We start from the raw sequence: 20,111 nt of genomic DNA, 5'->3' as shown, positions 1-20,111 counted from the left end.
GAAGCCTCATGTGCCTTTATATATAGAACATTGCACACATTTTTATAAAGCCCTCTTTTGCCAGTTTGCATATTGAATGGAGGTTAGAAAGGGCAAATCAAATCAAGGCTGCAAGACAAGGTAACAAAAGTTAAAAACAGAGGTTGGATGGATACACCCATTTTGGAATTCTATGCTCCTTGTTAGTGACACATTTGAAAACTCATTAATAATTCTAGGTCAGGTGTACTAGCCTTTTTTGTGGTCACAAACATTTTAATTCCCAAAATGGGAACATTTGCCACAGCGAAATAGTTTTTTTAGGTACAAGTCCTATTTTAGCAGGTGATGAGCTTAACACTTTTTTAATGGGATCGCAAATGGACATTATTCATAATTTGGAAGAGATGTGTATAGGCGTCCCTTCCAAATTCAGAATCAGTACCATATCTATCAATGGTTTGTGTCGAGAATTCCAATCACAAATCATTGAAAAGTTAACGATTCCCGGTATGGGGTGGTGGCTCATTCGTAAATGGAAGGGATCCCCTTACCATTTGTGAATGTTGAAAAAAGTTTCTGGGAGATTAGGCAACGGTCAAAAGAGAACACTGCCAACTCTCAGAAAAAAAAACTTTTTAGTTGAAGACCTGTTTCCTGCTGACCCTTGCAGGCCACTATCCCTGTGATTGAACCTAATCCAACTAATTCGCAATTTGTGACAATCCTAACAAATATTAGAAAGGTCGGATTGCGACTCAATCCAATTCGGAATTTTGAAAATGACCTATTAGTACATAGGTGAGTTACCAAAATTCCATGCTGGGCACAAAAACACTGGTTGAAAAATGTGAAATGGATTTGCTATGACTATTGTGGTACATCTGGCTATCTGTGATTTTTCTTAATGATTTTTCTTAATGTTTAATTAATTTGATCTTCTTTTCTAAGGTATTCTGTGCACTTATCCTGGGTTTTGAGTGCAGTTCACATAACACTTTGAACGCGCTTATCTATAACTCATTGCCTTTTCTAATCCATTTTGGGAATTATCAAGTGAATTCTGGGGCCTTTTTATTAAATAGAATTATGGGCACATTTTAGCAGAATGAAGTATGTTTTAAATAAATTGCACTATGCACATTTTAATTGATTTCATACATTTTCTTAATATAGTCTTCATTCTAGTAGAATACAACAAACAATTATTTCAAAATATTTGCTCAATGTTATTGTCAGAACCCCTTTCAGAGAGTCATGGGACACATAGGGGCAACTATAGATCCCGAGGAACTGGGTCAAGTCCCCATTCTGCAATTGACTCTCAATGGTATTACTTCTGATGTCCCGGGGCCTGACCTTCTACGGATCCTGAGCAACTGGGCCAGGTACCCATTCTGCACTTGACTCTCAGTGGTAGCTGTGGTCGAGCAGTCAAGGCTCCCTTGGTGGGTGGGGGCGATGTAAATACAGGTAAGTGAACATGACTCAAAATTTCAAAGTGCAAACCGTACTAAGAATAAATTGATGTCTAGTCCAATACTCGCTTTTGTAGACAAAATAAGTATTTTATTTCTAACTCTACACATGCACAGGTACACGACATTCAGAAGCAATAGCACAATCCCCTTTGAGGTCAGGGCTCTAGTAGTTATCAGAAATATTCCTGTCTCACCCTCCTTCCTATGTGTTTGGGGTTATTCGCTATTCACTGGTGGCCACATCCAGGGAAGGCAAACTATTAGGCTTTATTCAAAGGTTTTTCCTTTGACTCTTTAGGAATTAGCCAAAAATGTGTCTATGGTGCCACTATCAGCAACTACCCAAAGGCCCAGTCCTTGTGTTATCTGATCTGGCAGTATGGCAGTGTTTAGCTGTGCCGTGAGTGCTCTCTCCTCTGGAGCTCACAAAGCTGGATCCTGTATGGCATAATGAGACACTTGCGGAGCAAGCTGGAGCACCCAGTAGCACAGTCTCTCTCTGTCGAGCAGCACTGCTGGTTCGTTTAAGTGGTCAGAGCTGCCCCAGCTTGACAGACACAAAGGTAAGTTGATCTTTCCCTTAGCAGAGGGTGGAGTGAAGATGCTGGTGTGATCCTCCAGGTTCCGACCAGAGCTCCAACAAAGGTATGGCGTCCTCGTCAGCAGGGAATCCATCAGGTGCAGATCACAATGCATGAGAGCACTGGTCACAGTAGTATTCTTTCTGTCCAGACAATGACTTAAGTCCTTTGCCAAAGTGGTACAGGCAGCCCCCTCCGGACATATAGGGATACCACTGTACTTACGATCCAGACTCAGACTCTCTTTATGCAATCACTCTCACTGCAGCTGACAGTCCCCGGCATATGGGGTGGCCGATTTTAGCAATCACAAGTGCCGCTCTCCTGGCCCAAAATCAGTTTAACTGCGACCCCCCCTCTGGCATATGGGGTCACCATGGTGGTGCAGGTCTGGTGCTTCCTGCACCATAGTTCTAGTATGGATCAGAACAAGGCAGTTCTCTTCTGGGATGAAGGGGTCACTAACCCGATACTAAACAAGGACAATGGATCAATTGGTGCACAGACTCACATCTTGCTCAGGGAATCCTCATGCAGGGCTCCTCACTAGTATTCGCTCCCTCCAATGCTCACCTCTCCCTCACAGGGCCCACTGATCTTGGTAAGCAGGCAGGCGATGGCGCGCCAGCCTCCAGGGCAGGTGAACTTGGTTTCCTGGGTGATGTCCCTCCCCTCATCCAGAAGGGAAATTAACAGGTCTTCACCCTCAGTCCTGGTCACAGGCAGAAGTCTTGTAGAGCTTTCACATCTCAAACAACCTGTCTAAATGATCGGCAGATGACTTAAGTTTGGAGTCTCAATCTCTGACCATACACATACTGCACAGTACTGCTCTAGCCCTGTAATGTACCTTTCACAGGCAAACATGCAACCAGCACGGAGTCACAACTCTTGAACTTCAGGGCACTTCCACATCTACCTGATATAGGCCAAGAGTTGAGTTAAGCACACAGCAGTATAACTTTTAAAAAGGTGAGCTAGTCTGTAGACCTCACTATAGTGACAAATGGTAAAAAGGACCTGTTCACTCCCACTGATCACTACACAGGCTGATGCCACCCCTGCGCTTGTCCTGCTTAACTCCTGGTGAAGGCAGGAGCCTCCCACCACTATAAGGGTAGCACTTTGGGTGCCCTTTCCAGTCGATCAGGACCACAATCCGTGATACAGGCCTCTATTATGGCACATACTCATGGTCTCCTATGACAAAAAATCAGCATTAGGGTTCCAGACAACAGCACAATTGGGCACCGAAAGCAGAGGTGCACGTCTTGTATCTTACATACGACCTTTCCATCCCAACAGTTATAATATTCAATTCAGTATCTTTAAAAAGGGTTGTCCTTTTTAGGGAAATCCAAACTTCTTGAGAGAATAATGCACTCAGTTTCACTCCAAATATGTATTACATATTCATGCATAGATACCAACGACTGATAAATGTTGAAAGAGTTGATTGTGCCCGTGAGATCAGCTTGTGTCTGCTGCAGTCACTCATGCATATATTGCAAACACAGTTTTGTACTGTGTGTTTCTAGCTGAGTTGCAGGGGGAATCTAGTACAAATGAGGTCATAATCCATTTGCCACACCTGCCTTTTCATTTAATTAAAAAAAAATAAACCTTAATGTGCAGCAATACATTTGGAAAAGTGCTCTAAATTGTTCACAAATGGCAGTACGAGTAGTGGCTATAATAACCAAAAATGTGTTTATCTCTTACAGGAAGTGCCATCAAGAGACATTGGCGGTCACTTAAGTGGGCCAGGTCCTGCAAATGCAGAGCTAGAAAAAAGGATATTAAGACGGGTACCTACTGTGTCATGTTTTTCTGTCCTTGACAGCCTGCTTTCAGCTACTTAAAAATAAAGAGGGTGACAGGCTTGCATGTAGGGGTTGACTGACCACCCATCTGAGTATTGCCACTTTAGCGCTGGTTTCCTTCTGGTGTAAAGCTTCTCTCCTGCCTGCTCTGGCCCTTTTCACTGTTGGTGTTCTCAGTCCCCTTTTCAGTAATTGTAAAAGTAAATGGTTTCTTAAAGCGGTGTTGTGCAGGGCACCTTCCGTACCAAATGCTGGGCATGTACAGGCTCTTCTGCAGAGTTCTTATTTACAGTGTGGAAAGCAGTGCTTAATTTGAGCCGGTGGTTTGAGATGCTCAGCACTGACACTTAATTGCCAGCACTGGCACTTATGACAGCTGCCAAATGGTGGTGCTGTTTATATAATTTAAAGATGAGAAGAACAACTGTTGTTTATTAATTCAATGTACATTACAAACAACTCATACCTGCCACCCAAGCCATTCTTATAGCTTTGAGGACCTCAAACTGTCTGAATTGTCAGAGTAGCAGTGTGATGGTTAGTAGTTGTATAAGTATTGTAATTGGCAGCGGCAATGTGTGGTGCACGTTGCAGTGGCCTCCTGATGAGGGCCCTGGCACTTATTGTTTTACAAATTAAGCACTGGGAAAGGTGTCAGAGGGACATCCAATATCTGCTCAAAGGTTACTTGGCTACTTTCAACCTTGAGGACGTACCCGGATGACTTAAGTGGGAGTTAGAGGAAGGATAAGGACAAGAAGGAGGATGTGGAAGACAAGGAAATCTATGAAGATAACGAGGAAGAGCCTGACCAGGTAAATCATGAGGAAAAGGTCCAGGAGAAAGAAGAGGAAGGTCAGGCAGGCAGGATCTCTAAGAATACCAGGATGACAAGGATCACCAGAAGAACTAGGAGCACCAGGAGAAACAGGAGGACCAAGACCACAATGAGAAGTGAAGCATGGAAGAGGAGGATTCAAAACAAAATGTGGGTCAGGAAGACAAGAGGAGGAGGAGTACCAGGTGGAGTTGTAGGAGAGCCAGGACCACCAGGAGGAATAGAAACACCTGCAAAAGGATAGCCAAGATGGCCTGCACCACAGTCACCAGAAAAATCAGGACCAATATTACTAGGAGGAAGAAGTGGAGGGAGAGGAGCAGTGCCGGAGCCAAGAGGAGGATAGCAGCAGGACTTGACCCCAAGCAAATGAGGGAATCCATTTGCTTCTGTGCTAGCACCGTATTATAGTTGTGGGAACAGAGGCAAAGAAGAGGTGAGGGGCTCACTGACAGTGTGCCACCTAAAAAAAGTGGTGTTCACTTTTATATATATCATGGTATCTTTTATGCTTTTATGGCTTAGGGCCAAAATAAAGTGTTATTGATTGATATACATCATGGTAGTGAGAGAGCGCAATTTAAGAAAAATGTACAAGTGCACCATATTTACAAGCTAGATGCACGAATATAGTTAAAGCATTTAGAAGTGTGAAAATATATAGAATTACATTTACTTATGAGTGTTTAATCAATGTAGAATGCATATTTTAGAGTGTGAAGCTAATGTAGAAATGCTTAGAAATGCTAGAGTGTTGTTAAGATTCCATGATGTGGCTGTTGCAGAAGAGGATCTAATGCTGTTAAACGTAGAAATGTGCAGGCCTCATGGCAATGTAAGAAGAACGAAAACGTGCCTTTGCAGTTCACATCACATGGATTATTATTATTACTATTATTTAGAATATTATTGATCACATGTTAGAAATCATGTTTTGTAGATGTGTTTCATATAATCAGAGTGTATTAAGTAGAATTTGTTTTAGTTTAAGAAATAAAGGTTCACAGAGTGCAAGCTTCTTGCAATGTAATTTAGTAGGCCTGGAGAGATAAAGTTGCTTCTTTGATCTGCATGTGTTAGTTAAAATCCAGGTCTCGTTAAGCATAAATTGTCAACCATGTTCGAAGTTTTACGACCAGGAAGATAAACTGGAGGTCGGAATTTGGGGCCCAATTCATGGGTGTCTGTTTGCAGGTGTGAGGGGGTTCCAATCAAGAGAGTGATGAATAGAGCTCTGTCCAGGGAGACAGGCAGAGGCCTGGAGGAGGCTCCAGGAATTTACTGGGGGGTACCGGCGAGACGAGAAGAAGCCTGGGAAGCAAGGTCAACGCTAACAAAAGGCCCAGAGGAGTATCAGTATGGAAAAAGCCAGAATCGAAACCACGTGAGAGATGTAAGTGAGGGGCGTCTCTGAGAGGCGTTTTGACTATACTTGTGATTTTGTATTAGGGACAGCACCCTGGGGTGGAGTTAGAGCAGATGGCCTGAGGACCCTTAGAGAGCGGATGGGTAGGCAGAGAGGGCATGACTGCAATGCACAGATTTTACATCAGAGACTAAGGGAAAGTGAGTGAACGTCTTTGGAAGTCACCACGGCTGACACCTTTTTAGCTTAAGATTCTGTTAAGTAGGGATGTCACTTAGTCTAGTGTAGGGACAGTCTAACCTGATTCTTTTCTCTTTTTTGTAAATGACGCTTAAGTTACATCTTGTGTCTATTCTTGCAAACCTGTTAGTATTTGAACTGGCTTTGGTGGTATTTTTCTGTCGTTTAAGATCGTTCAGAGAATTTATGTTCGTGTTGGTGCCAGTATACCTTTTGAACCTTATATTGAGATGTTTGTATCTCCAGTTATCTTTGGCTTTATAATTAAACTTTAAAACTTATTTGTGGTAAGTGGTTCTTCAGAGTCGTGCCAAATTTTTGGTTTGCTTAACATAGTAGTGGATTGCTTTTTACTCCATGACAGGCAATAAAGATTCAGTCGACCTAAGTGGGGATTTAGATCTAGAGTAATCAAATGCAAGATCGAAAATCCCGCCTTCTCAGTTGGTAGCAGAATTAGGATGGTTGCCTTCTAGAGGAAGGTGACCTAGACTAGGTTAAGATTACCCCGAGGCCCCTAGGAATCGAGAGATGACCAGCAGAAGAATCACCTGCCGAAGAAGGTGCTGACGGCACGAGAAAAGCAGCAGAGTCGGTCGAGAGTGAGTATAAAAAGGCCATGCGTTGTCAGATTGCGGTGTTTTGTGTTGTATTTGTGTTGTAATGTCATGCGGAGTTGAATGCATGTAGTGTGATTGAGGCAGGGTTGTGAGCGCGCGCAACCTGGTGAAAATCTTAAGTTCAGAGAAGAGCTTAAGTGGTTCGGGTGTATCGGACATCCAGAGTAATTGTCAACCGTTGTGAAGGGGGTCATGAGGTACCATTGATCGCCCGCAGGACCGTGATAGGGGGAATGCAAGAGTGAGTGTATGAGTAACGGACGCTGGTCGGAAGTTACTGTGTGTAAGTAACCTATCAGTTAAGACGATTGTCTGGACGTCTACGGAAAGACATTTCGTCAGTTGAGGTGACAATTACAGTTAGACTGTGGGCGTACAGTCAAGGAAAGTGATCGCTTGGTCGGAAGTAATCATTTTTCAGGGTATGAATGGGACGCATGCATGACCGGGATACGAGCTGAGAAAGGAGGGGAACTGCTGCGAAGGGGAGATGAGTGACGTCAGAGAGAGCCGCGCTGTGATAGGCCGGTTGGTGTGAAACCGCGCTGGGATAGGTCGGTTGTCAAGAGCCGCGCTGTGATAGGCCAGTTAGCAAGAACCGCGCTGGGATTGGTGGATTGTCATCAGGAAGTAAACAAACGCAGGCTGATCATGAAGTGTTTTAAATGCTTGGGAGTGATCTTTAAAAGAGAAAAGAGGGAATCTGTAGACGGGGAAGAGGCCCCGCCAGAGGGTACACCAGCTCACTATATGGCCACGAATGTTGGGTTGCATACTATACTGTGGATTTCAGAGTGGAGTAAGATTACGGAGGGGAACGAGGAACTGACGTTTCCGAAATACGGAACGTTTAGATTAGAAGTATTGCACCAGTTGAAAGCAGTTATAACCTCAACAAGACCTCTGCCCAGACCAACACAGTTTGAAGCCCTTAATGCGTGGATTAGGGCGGCGCACGACAGGCACCAGAACAGGCGTCAAGAAAGAGTGAGACGATCGGTAAGAGCAGTGCAGGATGCCAAATGGGATGAGGAAGCTAAAAAGTGGAGAGTGCAGACCATCGAAGTAGATAAATTGTACCCAGTGATAGAAGTTGCAGGAAACAAGAGACCACCAGAGGAGGATGATGAGAGCGAGACAGAGGACAGCCTGATAAATAGGTTGTTGATAGACAGACCGCCTCCGTACAATAGAGGGACGGAAGGTGCCGAGCTCCAAAGGGGGGATGGGGCTGGTACAGGAGAGTATAGACTACCTCCTATAGCAGATAGAGAATACGCCAAAGGTGAGGAAACATCTCAGCCTAGTCCAGTACAGAGGGTAGTCGGAAGGTTCGTGGTACAAAAGGTGCCAGAAATGGAGCGTGCCAAGTCCTATCAATTGCCAGACGCTCTCCAAGTACCTGTTACTATAGGTCCTATAGTATCGATTTATGACCCAGAGAAAGCACGAGAGGAGGAACAGGTACGGCTAGACAGGAAGAGAGCAGAAATGGAGAACAGGAACAATATGATTAATTCTCGAAGGCAGTTTCCAGGACCAAGAGATTGGAGCACCCCATTAAATCAAGCAGGGGATCCCATAATAGATCAGGGGGATCCGAGAGGACCGATGGATCTGAGGGGACCACGGCCGAAGTCCTTTAAGGAATTGAGGGCTGACTTGAGAGAGTGGGATGCTAAAACGGGAACCCAGAGTAATAAGTCAGGAACGGAAGCCGAATGGGGAAGTCGAGGTGATGGAACATTGTCTCACTGCGGGGCTAGTGAAAGCGGCCAGGAGTGCGACGACAAAAGTCTGGAGAATAGAGGGGCTACACGTCATTTCCATAATGGAAATGGACAGGAGCAAGAAGATAGAAGTGCAGAGTGTGGAAGGGCGTCTCGTCTCATTCACAGTGAGGGAGACCGAAGGACGCAAGAATACAGAGACAGTTTTAAGTGCACTCACCATGCACCTGGCGATAGTAGACAACACTGGGATCGCGGGAACATGGGGAGTTGCGAAGGGTCTTACCATGTGTTGAGTGATACTAGACAGCAAGGGAGCTGTGAAAGCAAGGGGGACAATGGAAGGTCCTATCATGCATTTAGGGAGACCGAGCAGAATAGACAGAGTGAGACTGTGGGAAATAGAGTATCATTTCATCACATGCCAAGAGGGGATGGAACTGCATGGGATCCAGAAAGATGGGAACATGGGAGGACTCCTCATAACTAGCCTGAGCCCAGGCGTAGGGCTCGGAGCTGGGATGGGAGAGATGTCAATGGACCCTCTAAAAATCACTCATTGACAGCTGAGATAAAAGCCAGAAGGCTAGATGTGACCAGTTTAAAATCTGATTTGGATGAGATAATAGATGGCACGTTGCCTTTAGAGAGGATTGACATGTACGAGCAAGATGAGGTACTGTTCATACCAAAGGATATCACTCGGAAGGTGAGAGCAGTACATGAGAAATTATCTGAATTGGCAGACAAGTACATGGTAGACTTGTCGAGAACAAAGGCATTACAGGGTAACCATAGGTTGCATTATTCAGATCAGGACCTCGAAGAGAGGAGAACAATTGGATTGAAAACACACATGAGAGAACTGATCACAGGGATAAGGACATGGAGAGATCTGGACAAGTGGGAAGAAAGGTGGTCCAAGAAAGGGACTGTCAGGCGGAGCACAATTGTGATGTCCCCGGAGGGAGGGCTACAGAGGATGGAAGCTTACCCTTTGCGGGAAATAGCGAATGGGAGCTATGTGCATGTACCATGGAGTAGAGGAGATTTAGCTGCATTTACCAATTCCTTTCCTAAACTGAGAGAGAATCCCGTAGAGTGGTATAAGCAGGTAGAGAGGTTTGTAAAAATCTCTAAAGTACTGTGGATTGATTTGAACACCCTATTTGATATCGTAGTTCCAGGAGACTTGTGGACAGTATGCAAGGTTAGCGTAGAATGGCCCACATCTGAACCAGAGAGGGATGCTCAGACTAATGGACCGTCTGAAAGAGTCATGGAGAAATATGAAAGGGTAATGACATGGCTGAAAGATAAGGTGCCACCGCAGGACATAGATTGGGTGAAGATAGATCGAACTAGGCAGGAACCCAAGGAGACAGTCCATGAATATTATGAGAGACTATTGAAAACATTCAAACAATACAGTGGACTAGATGTAATGGATCCCAAAGACATAGGACAGTTTGTGTCAAAGTTTGTTTTGGGATTGAGACCTGATATTTGCTTGATGATACAGCAACATTTAATTTGTTGGCAAAATAAACCGTTAGATGAAATTCAGAGATATGCAAGGTATTGTAGCGATGAAATTGATTCTAAAGCAAAAAAACTTAAGGAAAAGCTGATGTTGGTTCAGATGCAGTCGGCTGGAAAGGGTGGACAGCAACAACAGGGAACAGGGACCCTGGGAAGGAGGTCGAATAATCAGAATAGGGACAATGAGGAAAACCCTAGACCTAGAGTAGACCTGGCTACCTTGAAAAAGACGACAAAGTGTCACCAGTGTCACCAGGTGGGACATTGGAAACGCGAGTGTCCCTATAACCCTGAAAATGGAGAACTAGAAATAGAGGAAGAGGAAGCTCAGAGCAGCACAGTGAAAGGGGCAACAATACCCAAGGGAAGGGTGGTCAAAGGGGGGACTTCAGCTCCTCGAGCCCAGTTTCCTCAACCACCCAGGATAGCGACAGGGGGAAAGACCTATAGACAGTTGCCACTTTTTGTAGGAGGAGAAGAATGTTACTATGTTGATCCGTTGACTGGACAGCGTGTGAGTAGAACAGAGGTCTGTACCCTCGGGGCAGTCCTAGAGGTAGACCAAAGGGGACCATACGTAGAGGCAGAAGTAGCAGGGTGTCCTACGACCTTCTTGGTGGATACGGGGGCCACTCGATCCACCCTGAGGTCAGCAGTGGTTCCGGACCTGCCAATGTCAGGGGAAACCATTCAAGTGGTAGGAGTCGCAAATAGGAGAATGACTAGTCCTTTGACGGAGCCAGTACTAGTGCGAATAGGAAAATACAGTGATGAACATCAGTTTGTAGTATGCGACTCTAGCCCTGTGTGTCTGCTAGGAAGAGACTTGTTGTGCAAATTAAATTGCACAATATACTGCACGCCTCAGGGAGTGGAAGTACAGACTAACGACGATGATGCCACCTTTAAAGTTGCAAATTCAAAAGTATGCATAGAGCTGTATCCTACCTTGACGGTGGAGGAGCTCCCTTGGGACTTAAGAGATACGGTGTCATCTAAAGTATGGGATTTCACTGGGGAAGAGATAGGACTGATCAAAGGAGTGGAGCCAGTGAAAATCATGATAAAACCAAATGTTGAATATCCAAGAACGCCTCAATACAAATTGACTCCGGAGACGATTGCAGGAATAAAGCCTGTGATTGACTCCATGATTAAACAGGGAATACTGTTGGAAATCGTGGGTAGTCCATGTAACCCCCCGATTATGGGTTTGCAGAAACCTAGTGGGAAATTCAGAATAGTTCAGGACCTCCGAAAGATTAATAACATAGTTGTTTTGTGTTGTCCAGTGGTACCGAATCCATCAGTGATATTGTTTCAGATACCATTCCAAGCTGAGTGGTTCACAGTGATAGACCTTTGCCAGGCCTTCTTTTCGATCCCATTAGATGAAGAGAGCCAATTTCTTTTCGCATTTAAGCTGGAAAATCGCGTATTAACATGGTGTCGTATCCCACAGGGGTATACAGAAAGCCTATCGCTTTTTAACTAGCTGCTGAAGAAGAATCTTGAAAGTCAAGTACTGCCACAGAACTCGGTTCTAGTCCAGTACATAGACGACCTACTTGTTGCGTCAGAGACAGAGGAAGCTTGTAAAATAGACACCATCACCTTGCTGAACCATTTAGCTGAGAACGGACACAAGGTGTCTCCGAGCAAATTACAGTACTGTCTGACAGAAGTACAGTACTTGGGTCACAGAATTGAAAAAGGGAAACGGAAGGTGTCACCAGACAGGATAGAGGCGATCATGAAAATGAATTCGCCCACGACACAAAGAGAGGTCAGGATGTTTCTAGGAATGGTTGGTTATTGCCGACAGTGGATAGCCAACTTTTCCCTGAAAGCAAAGCCCTTACAAAAACTGACGCACAAGGAGGTGAGTGATCCGGTACCATGGGACAAGGACTGTTTGATGGCATTCTTGCAGCTGAGAGAGGACTTGTGTCGTGCTCCTGCTCTGGGAATGCCGGATTACGAAAAACCATTCTTACTTTACTGCTGTGAAAGAGAAGGTTGTGCTTTGTCAGTTCTAGCCCAAATTCATGGAAATGCCCGTAGACCAGTTGCATACTTCTCGGCTACTTTAGATCCGGTAGCTGCAGCGTTGCCCGGATGTCTCAAATCCGTTGCTGCAATGGGTGTCAGCATTGAAAGGTGTGAGAGCATAGTCATGGGACACCAGCTAGTGGTGTATGTACCTCATTCTGTGGAGCTGTTAATGACCAGGACCAAGACACAGCATCTGACAAATAACAGGCTTACGCGCTACGAGCAAGTCATTCTTGCTGCGGAGAACGTGACCCTTAAGAGATGCTCTGTTTTGAATCCTGCTACCTTGATGCCACTTCCAAATGACATAGAAGATGGAGAATGTGAAGATCATGATTGCCTTGATGTGACTGAACTATGCACCAAACCAAGACCAGATATTGTAGATGAGCCGTTGACAGACCCTGATGAAATTTTCTTTGTCGATGGCTCATGTGTAAGAGACAATGTTGGTCAGTTGAGAGCAGCTTATGCTGTTTGCACCATTACTGGAGTTGTGAAAGCCGCTTGCCTGGAAGGAGTACACTCCGCTCAGGTAGCTGAAATCATTGCATTGACCCGCGCCTGTATAGCAGGCAGCAAAATTCGAGTCACCATTTACACCGACAGCCAATATGGTTTCGGGGTAGTTCATGACTATGGGCAATTGTGGTCTCAAAGAGGTTACATGACTTCTTCAGGATCACCTATTCAAAATGGGGAATTTGTACGATTGTTGTTAGAAGCATTACAAGGTCCAGCAGCAATTGCCGTTGTTAAATGTGCAGCCCATACCAAAGGTACTGATTTTGTGTCCCAGGGAAACAGATACGCAGACGAGGTCGCACGTTACTGTGCAGAGCAGGGATACTCCTTCACAGAGGTAGAAGTGGGTGGGACACAGGAAAAGACAGAGTTAACTATGATGCTGGAAACTGTAGACACCTGGGATGATTTAAAAGGCATACAAGAAAACGCAACAGACTTTGAAAAAAAGGCATGGGAAACCGCAGGTTGTGTAAAAAGCGAAATGGACTTTTGGGTTTCAGCAGATGGAAGGGCAGTGTTGCCGAATGAGTTAGTGAGTCCAATGGCAAGACAGATTCATGGCCCGGTACAACTAGGCAGAGATGCTATGCTTCGGGTATTTAGACAGACCTGGTATAATCCTAAGTTTAGAGTAGCCGCAGAAGCAGTGTGCCAGCGATGTGTAACCTGCCAACAGCTGAATGTAGGAAAGAGAACACCAGTCACGTTGAGTCACATAGGGAGGTCTGGGGGTCCGTTTAATCGGATGCAACTAGACTTCATTGAAATGCCAAAATGTAACCGCCTCAGATATGTTCTGGTGGCTGTCTGTATATTTTCTAGATGGGTCGAGGCTTACCCTACACGCAGGTGTGACACACTCACAGTAGCAAAGTTATTGCTTAGGGAGTTAATACCGCGTTTTGGGGTGCCGGCCTCTTTGGAATCAGATAGGGGAACACATTTCAACAGCGAAATTGTGAAGATGCTCTGCTCAGCATTGAATATTGATCAGAAGCTGCACTGTAGCTATCGACCAGAAGCTTCAGGAATTGTGGAACAGATCAATGGGACGATAAAGTCCCGAATTGACAAAGTGTGTTCATCGACATCTCTAAGCTGGCCTGATGCACTGCCATTAGTACTTATGAGTATACGTAGCACACCAGACAGGAGAACCGGTCTCTCTCCACATGAAGTGTTAATGGGGGGGGCAATGAGACTGCCATCAGTTCCAACTGCAGCTTTATTGAATATCACAGATGATCTGATCCTGGATTATTGCAAGGGACTTTCTGATGCCATTCATTCTGTGTCTCTTCAGGTGCAGGCTGCTGAAATCCCATCGTCCCAAGACCTGTGCCACGACCTGTGCCCTGGTGATTGGGTCGTGGTGAAGAAGCATGTCAGAAAGAATTGCTTAGACGTGCGCTGGCGAGGACCCTACCAGATCATCTTAACATCGAATACTGCTGTTAAGGTCGGAGGGCTGCCCAATTGGATACACGCCTCCCATACGCGGAGAGTTCCAGCACCCCTGGAAGAAACAGCTCCTCTCGCGGATGAAAATCCAGCTGTGGACAAAGAATCGATAGAGGGGACTATCCAAGCTGCGGGGGTGTCGGAGGAAGCTGGGAGCGTGTCAGACCAAGTGGAAGAAGGACAAGACGACAGTGAAACTGACGTTGCCACAGAAGGAGAAAGTAGCTGTGAGTACGAAACAGACACTGATCAAGCCACAAGTGGCCAAGAGTCGGGTGTGAGGACAAGAAGCAGGAGAACAAGGCGTGGAGAGACCAGTTGGCCTGAGAGAAGGAAGCGGCCGAGCTTGAAGTCAACTCCAGAGAGAACCCTTGCTCCTATATCCGAAGACTCAGACCTGGACGGAGGTGCACAGACTCCAGAAGCGGAGGTTCCAAGGAGATCAAGGAGAGCGCGTGTGCCCAGCAGAAGATACGCCACTCCTGAGTGGACCTACCTGGCAGCAGATGCCTTGTGCACAGAGATACGGGAGGGTGAGGGAAGTGACAGTGACCAGCACTGATCCCATCATAAAGCTAGAAGTGGCGTTGTTGGTGCCTGGAGTTGAAGCGGAAGGGTTGCTGACACTCACTATTCCCAATCCTCCTTACCTGAGCAGAATAAGAGAACTGGTTTTAAACAGAGTAGAATTTCTGACTTTTGGCACAACAGTATCAGTACTCGAGGAGACCATTCTTCGCCTAGAACTGTTAGAATACGTGATTAGAGCTGCTGGAACGAGGGTGATCGTAGACACCTAAAGACTTTGTAAATAAACAAGATTGAGAAGATAACCTAGCGCCAAGAGGAAGAAGAGAAAATTTAGGGACCTTTCCATTTAGTTGACGGAGAAGGGCTAGGGTTGTCTGTTATTGCGGTTCAAAGGACTGATTTCAAAAGAGATTGCCAGCTTCCTGAGGTGTAGTTCAAGAAAGTCTGAATGAACAAAAAGAGACTGTGGAAGAAAACGAAGGAGAAAAGGACTTTACATTGGAAAAGAGACTAAAAGCTACACTGTCTAGAGAACATGGAGGCCGGCAACTCGAACCGCAAAGCGAAATGTATAATAGGTACCATTTTAGCGGGAGTAATTTTTCTTATAGTTTTAGTAGTTACTATCTCATATATAGTGGGACATGAGAACGAAACAAAAGCAACAGAAGCAAAGGTTATGGTAACATCAAAACCTACTACTGCTAGTAAAAAGGAGGACAATACAGTACAGGAGAAGGCTTTACTAGCAGCAGAAGCTCGTAGGTTACATGTAGATGAGTCACAGGGAAACTTTAAATCAAACGCCTATGCCAAGCTACTGTATGAATACATTGACGCCATGGAGGCGAAGGATTGCTACGTTTGTATGCAGTTGCCAGCCTCTGTAGACGAAGGTATTAGATATCATCATCTCCCATTGACTTATGGGATTACATGTAGTTTGTTGCTTAGTATATTTTATGGACGAGATAGCTTTGAATACTATTTTTCAAATTTTGATGCAGTGTTACCAGAAGTCCCAGCTTACAAGCATATGAACAAATGGGACTATTATAAAAGTGAGGATCGATTAGGGAAATTTTTCATTCCTTGGAAAACTTTAGATACTTCCCATGCCCGAAGAAATAATCTGACCTGCAAGGTATCAGAAATTGAGAAAAGGTTTATAGGGCAGGTGGATGATCGATACAGGAGGCAGAAGATTCTAAAGGCTTCTGGCCAATGGAAAACAGATTGGACTGAGGAGGAAAAATCACATAAAAGAAAGGGTAGTAACGGTCCAATAGCGTTAGATCGAACACAAAAAGGGAAGCTATGTATCCATAGGGGTAAGACCTACTATGAAAATGTATTCGTGGGAGAAGTAAGCTGTGAACATGCCTTCCAATTAGAATACTACACGAAAGATTTCTTAAAAGAAATGCAAGTGATCCCAAATGCGTATTTTGTATGTGGAAGAAATGCCTACGTGAAGCTACCAGACAATTGGTATGGTTCATGTTATTTGGCAATTGTCTTCCCCAAAATTTATCATGCTAAGGATTTAGAAATCATAGAGGGAAAGGCTCAAGCCAGAGGGAAGAGGGATGTAGGTGATGCCGAGGTAGTTGGAGATGTATTCGGCGCTATGTTCCCTCTTCTGGGATTAATATTGAATGATGTCAAGATCAGGAGATTGGCAACAGTTGTAGATAGATTATCTGCCAGTACTGCTAGATCTTTAATGCTGGTGGAAGGAGAGATGCAATCGATAAGGGCAATGGTTCTTCAAAACCGACTTGCTCTAGACGTTCTGTTAGCTAAAGAGGGTGGAGTCTGTAAGGCTTTGAAGGTCCAGGAATGCTGCACTTACATTCCAGACAATTCAAAACCTCTTGAGAAGTACATTCGAAACATCACTTAGATACACCATGAGATTGAAGATCTGTCAAGGGTGAATGTGTGGGAAAAAGTGGGTCATGGAATGGGTAAAGTTGGAGGTTGGTTCGCCAACCTAGGGAAAAGCTTTATATGGTACATTTTAAAGCCTATCATCATAATAGTGATCTGTGTAATCATATTGTGGGGGTTAGTGAGGCTGTACCAATGGTATAGAGCAAATAGGTTGCAAAGATCCATGAGAGAACAGGAGCAGAGACTAGCTGCAATGCAGGACAACCATACAGGAGTCTGAGGGCTCTGGAAATGATAAAGCGAGGGAGCATTGCAACGAGTTCTGTCTGATTCAATTCAATGATGGTGTTGTGATGGTGATGACCCCTAGAGGTCATCAAAGGGGGGAACCCAGAGAGCGCAATTTAAGAAAAATGTACAAGTGCACCATATTTACAAGCTAGATGCACAAATATAGTTAAAGCATTTAGAAGTGTGAAAATATATAGAATTACATATACTTATGAGTGTTTAATCAATGTAGAATGCATATTTTAGAGTGTGAAGCTAATGTAGAAATGCTTAGAAATGCTAGAGTGTTGTTAAGATTCCATGATGTGGCTGTTGCAGAAGTGGATCTAATGCTGTTAAACGTAGAAATGTGCAGGCCTCATGGCAATGTAAGAAGAACGAAAACGTGCCTTTGCAGTTCACATCACATGGATTATTATTATTACTATTATTTAGAATATTATTGATCACATGTTAGAAATCATGTTTTGTAGATGTGTTTCATATAATCAGAGTGTATTAAGTAGAATTTGTTTTAGTTTAAGAAATAAAGGTTTACAGAGTGCAAGCTTCTTGCAATGTAATTTAGTAGGCCTGGAGAGAAAAAGTTGCTTCTTTAAACAGCATTTGTTAGTTAAAATCCAGGTCTCGTTAAGCATAAATTGTCAACCATGTTCGAAGTTTTACGACCAGGAAGATAAACTGGAGGTCGGAATTTGGGGCCCAATTCATGGGTGTCTGTTTGCAGGTGCGAGGGGGTTCCAATCAAGAGAGTGATGAATAGAGCTCTGTCCGGGGAGATAGGCACAGGCCTGGAGGAGGCTCCAGGAATTTACTGGGGGTACCGGCGAGCCGAGAAGAAGCCTGGGAAGCAAGGTCAACGCTAACAAAAGGCCCAGAGGAGTATCAGTATGGAAAAAGCCAGAATCGAAACCACGTGAGAGGTGTACGTGAGGGGCGTCTCTGAGAGGCGTTTTGACTATACTTGTGATTTTGTATTAGGGACAGCACCCTGGGGTGGAGTTAGAGCAGATGGCCTGAGGACCCTTAGAGAGCGGATGGGTAGGCAGAGAGGGCATGACTGCAATGCACAGATTTTACATCAGAGACTAAGGGAAAGTGAGTGAACTTCTTTGGAAGTCACCACGGCTGACACCTTTTTAGCTTAAGATTCTGTTAAGTAGGGATGTCACTTAGTCTAGTGTAGGGACAGTCTAACCTGGTTCTTTTCTCTTTTTTGTAAATGACGCTTAAGTTACATCTTGTGTCTATTCTTGCAAACCTGTTAGTATTTGAACTGGCTTTGGTGGTATTTTTCTGTCGTTTAAGATCGTTCAGAGAATTTATGTTCGTGTTGGTGCCAGTATACCTTTTGAACCTTATATTGAGATGTTTGCATCTCCAGTTATCTTTGGCTTTATAATAAAACTTTAAAACTTATTTGTGGTAAGTGGTTCTTCAGAGTCGTGCCAAATTTTTGGTTTGCTTAACCTAGTAGCGGATTGCTTTTTACTCTATGACAGGCAATAAAGATTCAGTCGACCTAAGTGGGGATTTAGATCTAGAGTAATCAAATGCAAGATCGAAAATCCCGCCTTCTCAGTAGTCCTATTTAAAACAATCTTGGCATTATACAACTACTAATGTTACTTCCTTTGACTTAGGTGTAACTTCTATAGATTTTCATATTTTTTATTAACTTCTTTGCACAGAGCTGTAAACAAATATTCACAAAATTATTTCTAGATTTGTGAACACCTTTTTTTGGATATGATGGCAATGTTTTGCACAATTATTTGCACAACTCAAACATACATTGATAAAATTGCAAGTTTGAATAGACTTAACGTTGGTATACGTTTAATATATAGTGCCAACATGTTGCCTTCCTAACACCTCGAAGTACTGGATGCTGGGTGGTATCACAGACCAGTGATGGTTGGTCATCTATCATACAGAGATTTCCCAAGAGACTAGAAGTCTTGGTATAAAGGTAGGAGATTCGGTCCTCTTTTCCACTCTCATCGAGGTGCCCCTAAAGTCACCTTGTATTTTTTATGTCCCATTAATCGGAATCCTTAAATATGTACATGTCAATCTTGTTCTTTGGTCTTCCATACGCTCCTCATGCCCATGCATGTCCTAATCTTTGCCCTGTTACTTATTCTGGACCGTAAAGTCCTTCCTGTCTGTATAGTCTTAGCCTTTTTGTTTCACAAGTCCCAAAGAACCCAAATGTCAATTCTCGCAGCTGCCTTTTGCACAGGATAATTATCTCCCCAACACAAGATCATTTATTGTGCCCATGTGATGTGCTTTTTCATTCTTTGACACTTTGTATTGTAGCACTCATTGCCCAGGATTGTCTAAGTTCCTCTACTTCACTCAGTTCATGCCCCTCAGCCTGTAGCTGTGCCAGTCAATCAATCCTGAGCCTGTACAGTGTCCATCAATCTGGCCCCCAAGCCTCTTCAGCACTCACAAACTCAACCCCTTTGTCTGCATCACTGATCATCAGCCCATGCCCATCTGAAGGAGGCCCATCGGTCGACTTTTAAGCCCATGCCATGGTTCCTCAGATTTACAAAAGGATATAGTCTTCAATCTCTGCAGCCTTCCGATCACAGTTGGTTCCAAACTGCTTATAATCATCTTCAACAGAAAAATGGAAAATACTGAACACAGAGAATGGTTTTATGAAGACATTCCTGAAAGGGTCCACCTCCCTCTACCACGGTGAGGACCTTTCTTCCCTCAGATATTTTTCATGCATAGAGTTAATATCCATGGGAGCCCTCACCCAACTGGAATTTCTTAGTGTGGCGTCAACTACGCCAAGATGTATGAATGATGATAAAGTGGCTCAGGTTGTATGACAGAACCAGGCATGGCTAAACCACACATGCCTTAACAACATTGTCGGAACAACGAATGTGTCTTAACCATGCATTCCGTTACCACACAAGTCTTTACAATGGCTTGCCTTGGGGAAAGCGTTAGACTTTGGAACTCTATAATATACTATTCAAACTTCCGTCTGCCCAACAGTCGGGAAAGCATTGGACTTTAAAGTCCAACGCCGCTAATCCTAAGGCATATCGTTGTGAAGACGTGTGGTGAAGGAATGTGTGGTTAAGGCGCATTTGCTGTTCCAACTACATCGCAAAGGC

The 20,111-nt window shown here is 44.3% G+C and overlaps 1 protein-coding gene across 1 annotated transcript in view; it reads right to left on the bottom strand.

Moving 5' to 3' along the window:
* The window catches only part of LOC147733017 (transcription elongation factor A protein 3-like), a 292,384-nt gene that overhangs the window by 83,776 nt on the left and 188,497 nt on the right, over window positions 1–20,111 (bottom strand). The window contains exon 13 of the mRNA XM_086957573.1: window positions 19,537–19,593. Within this exon, the coding sequence (XP_086813699.1) occupies window positions 19,537–19,593 (57 nt within the window). The remainder of the gene's footprint in view (window positions 1–19,536; window positions 19,594–20,111) is intronic.

The sequence above is a fragment of the Lissotriton vulgaris genome, chromosome 2_1, assembly GCF_964263255.1.
Source record: "Lissotriton vulgaris chromosome 2_1, aLisVul1.2, whole genome shotgun sequence".
Lineage (NCBI taxonomy): Eukaryota > Metazoa > Chordata > Amphibia > Caudata > Salamandridae > Lissotriton > Lissotriton vulgaris.
The sequence above is the reverse complement of the archived record's forward strand: the minus strand, read 5'-3'. Positions and strand labels throughout refer to the sequence as shown.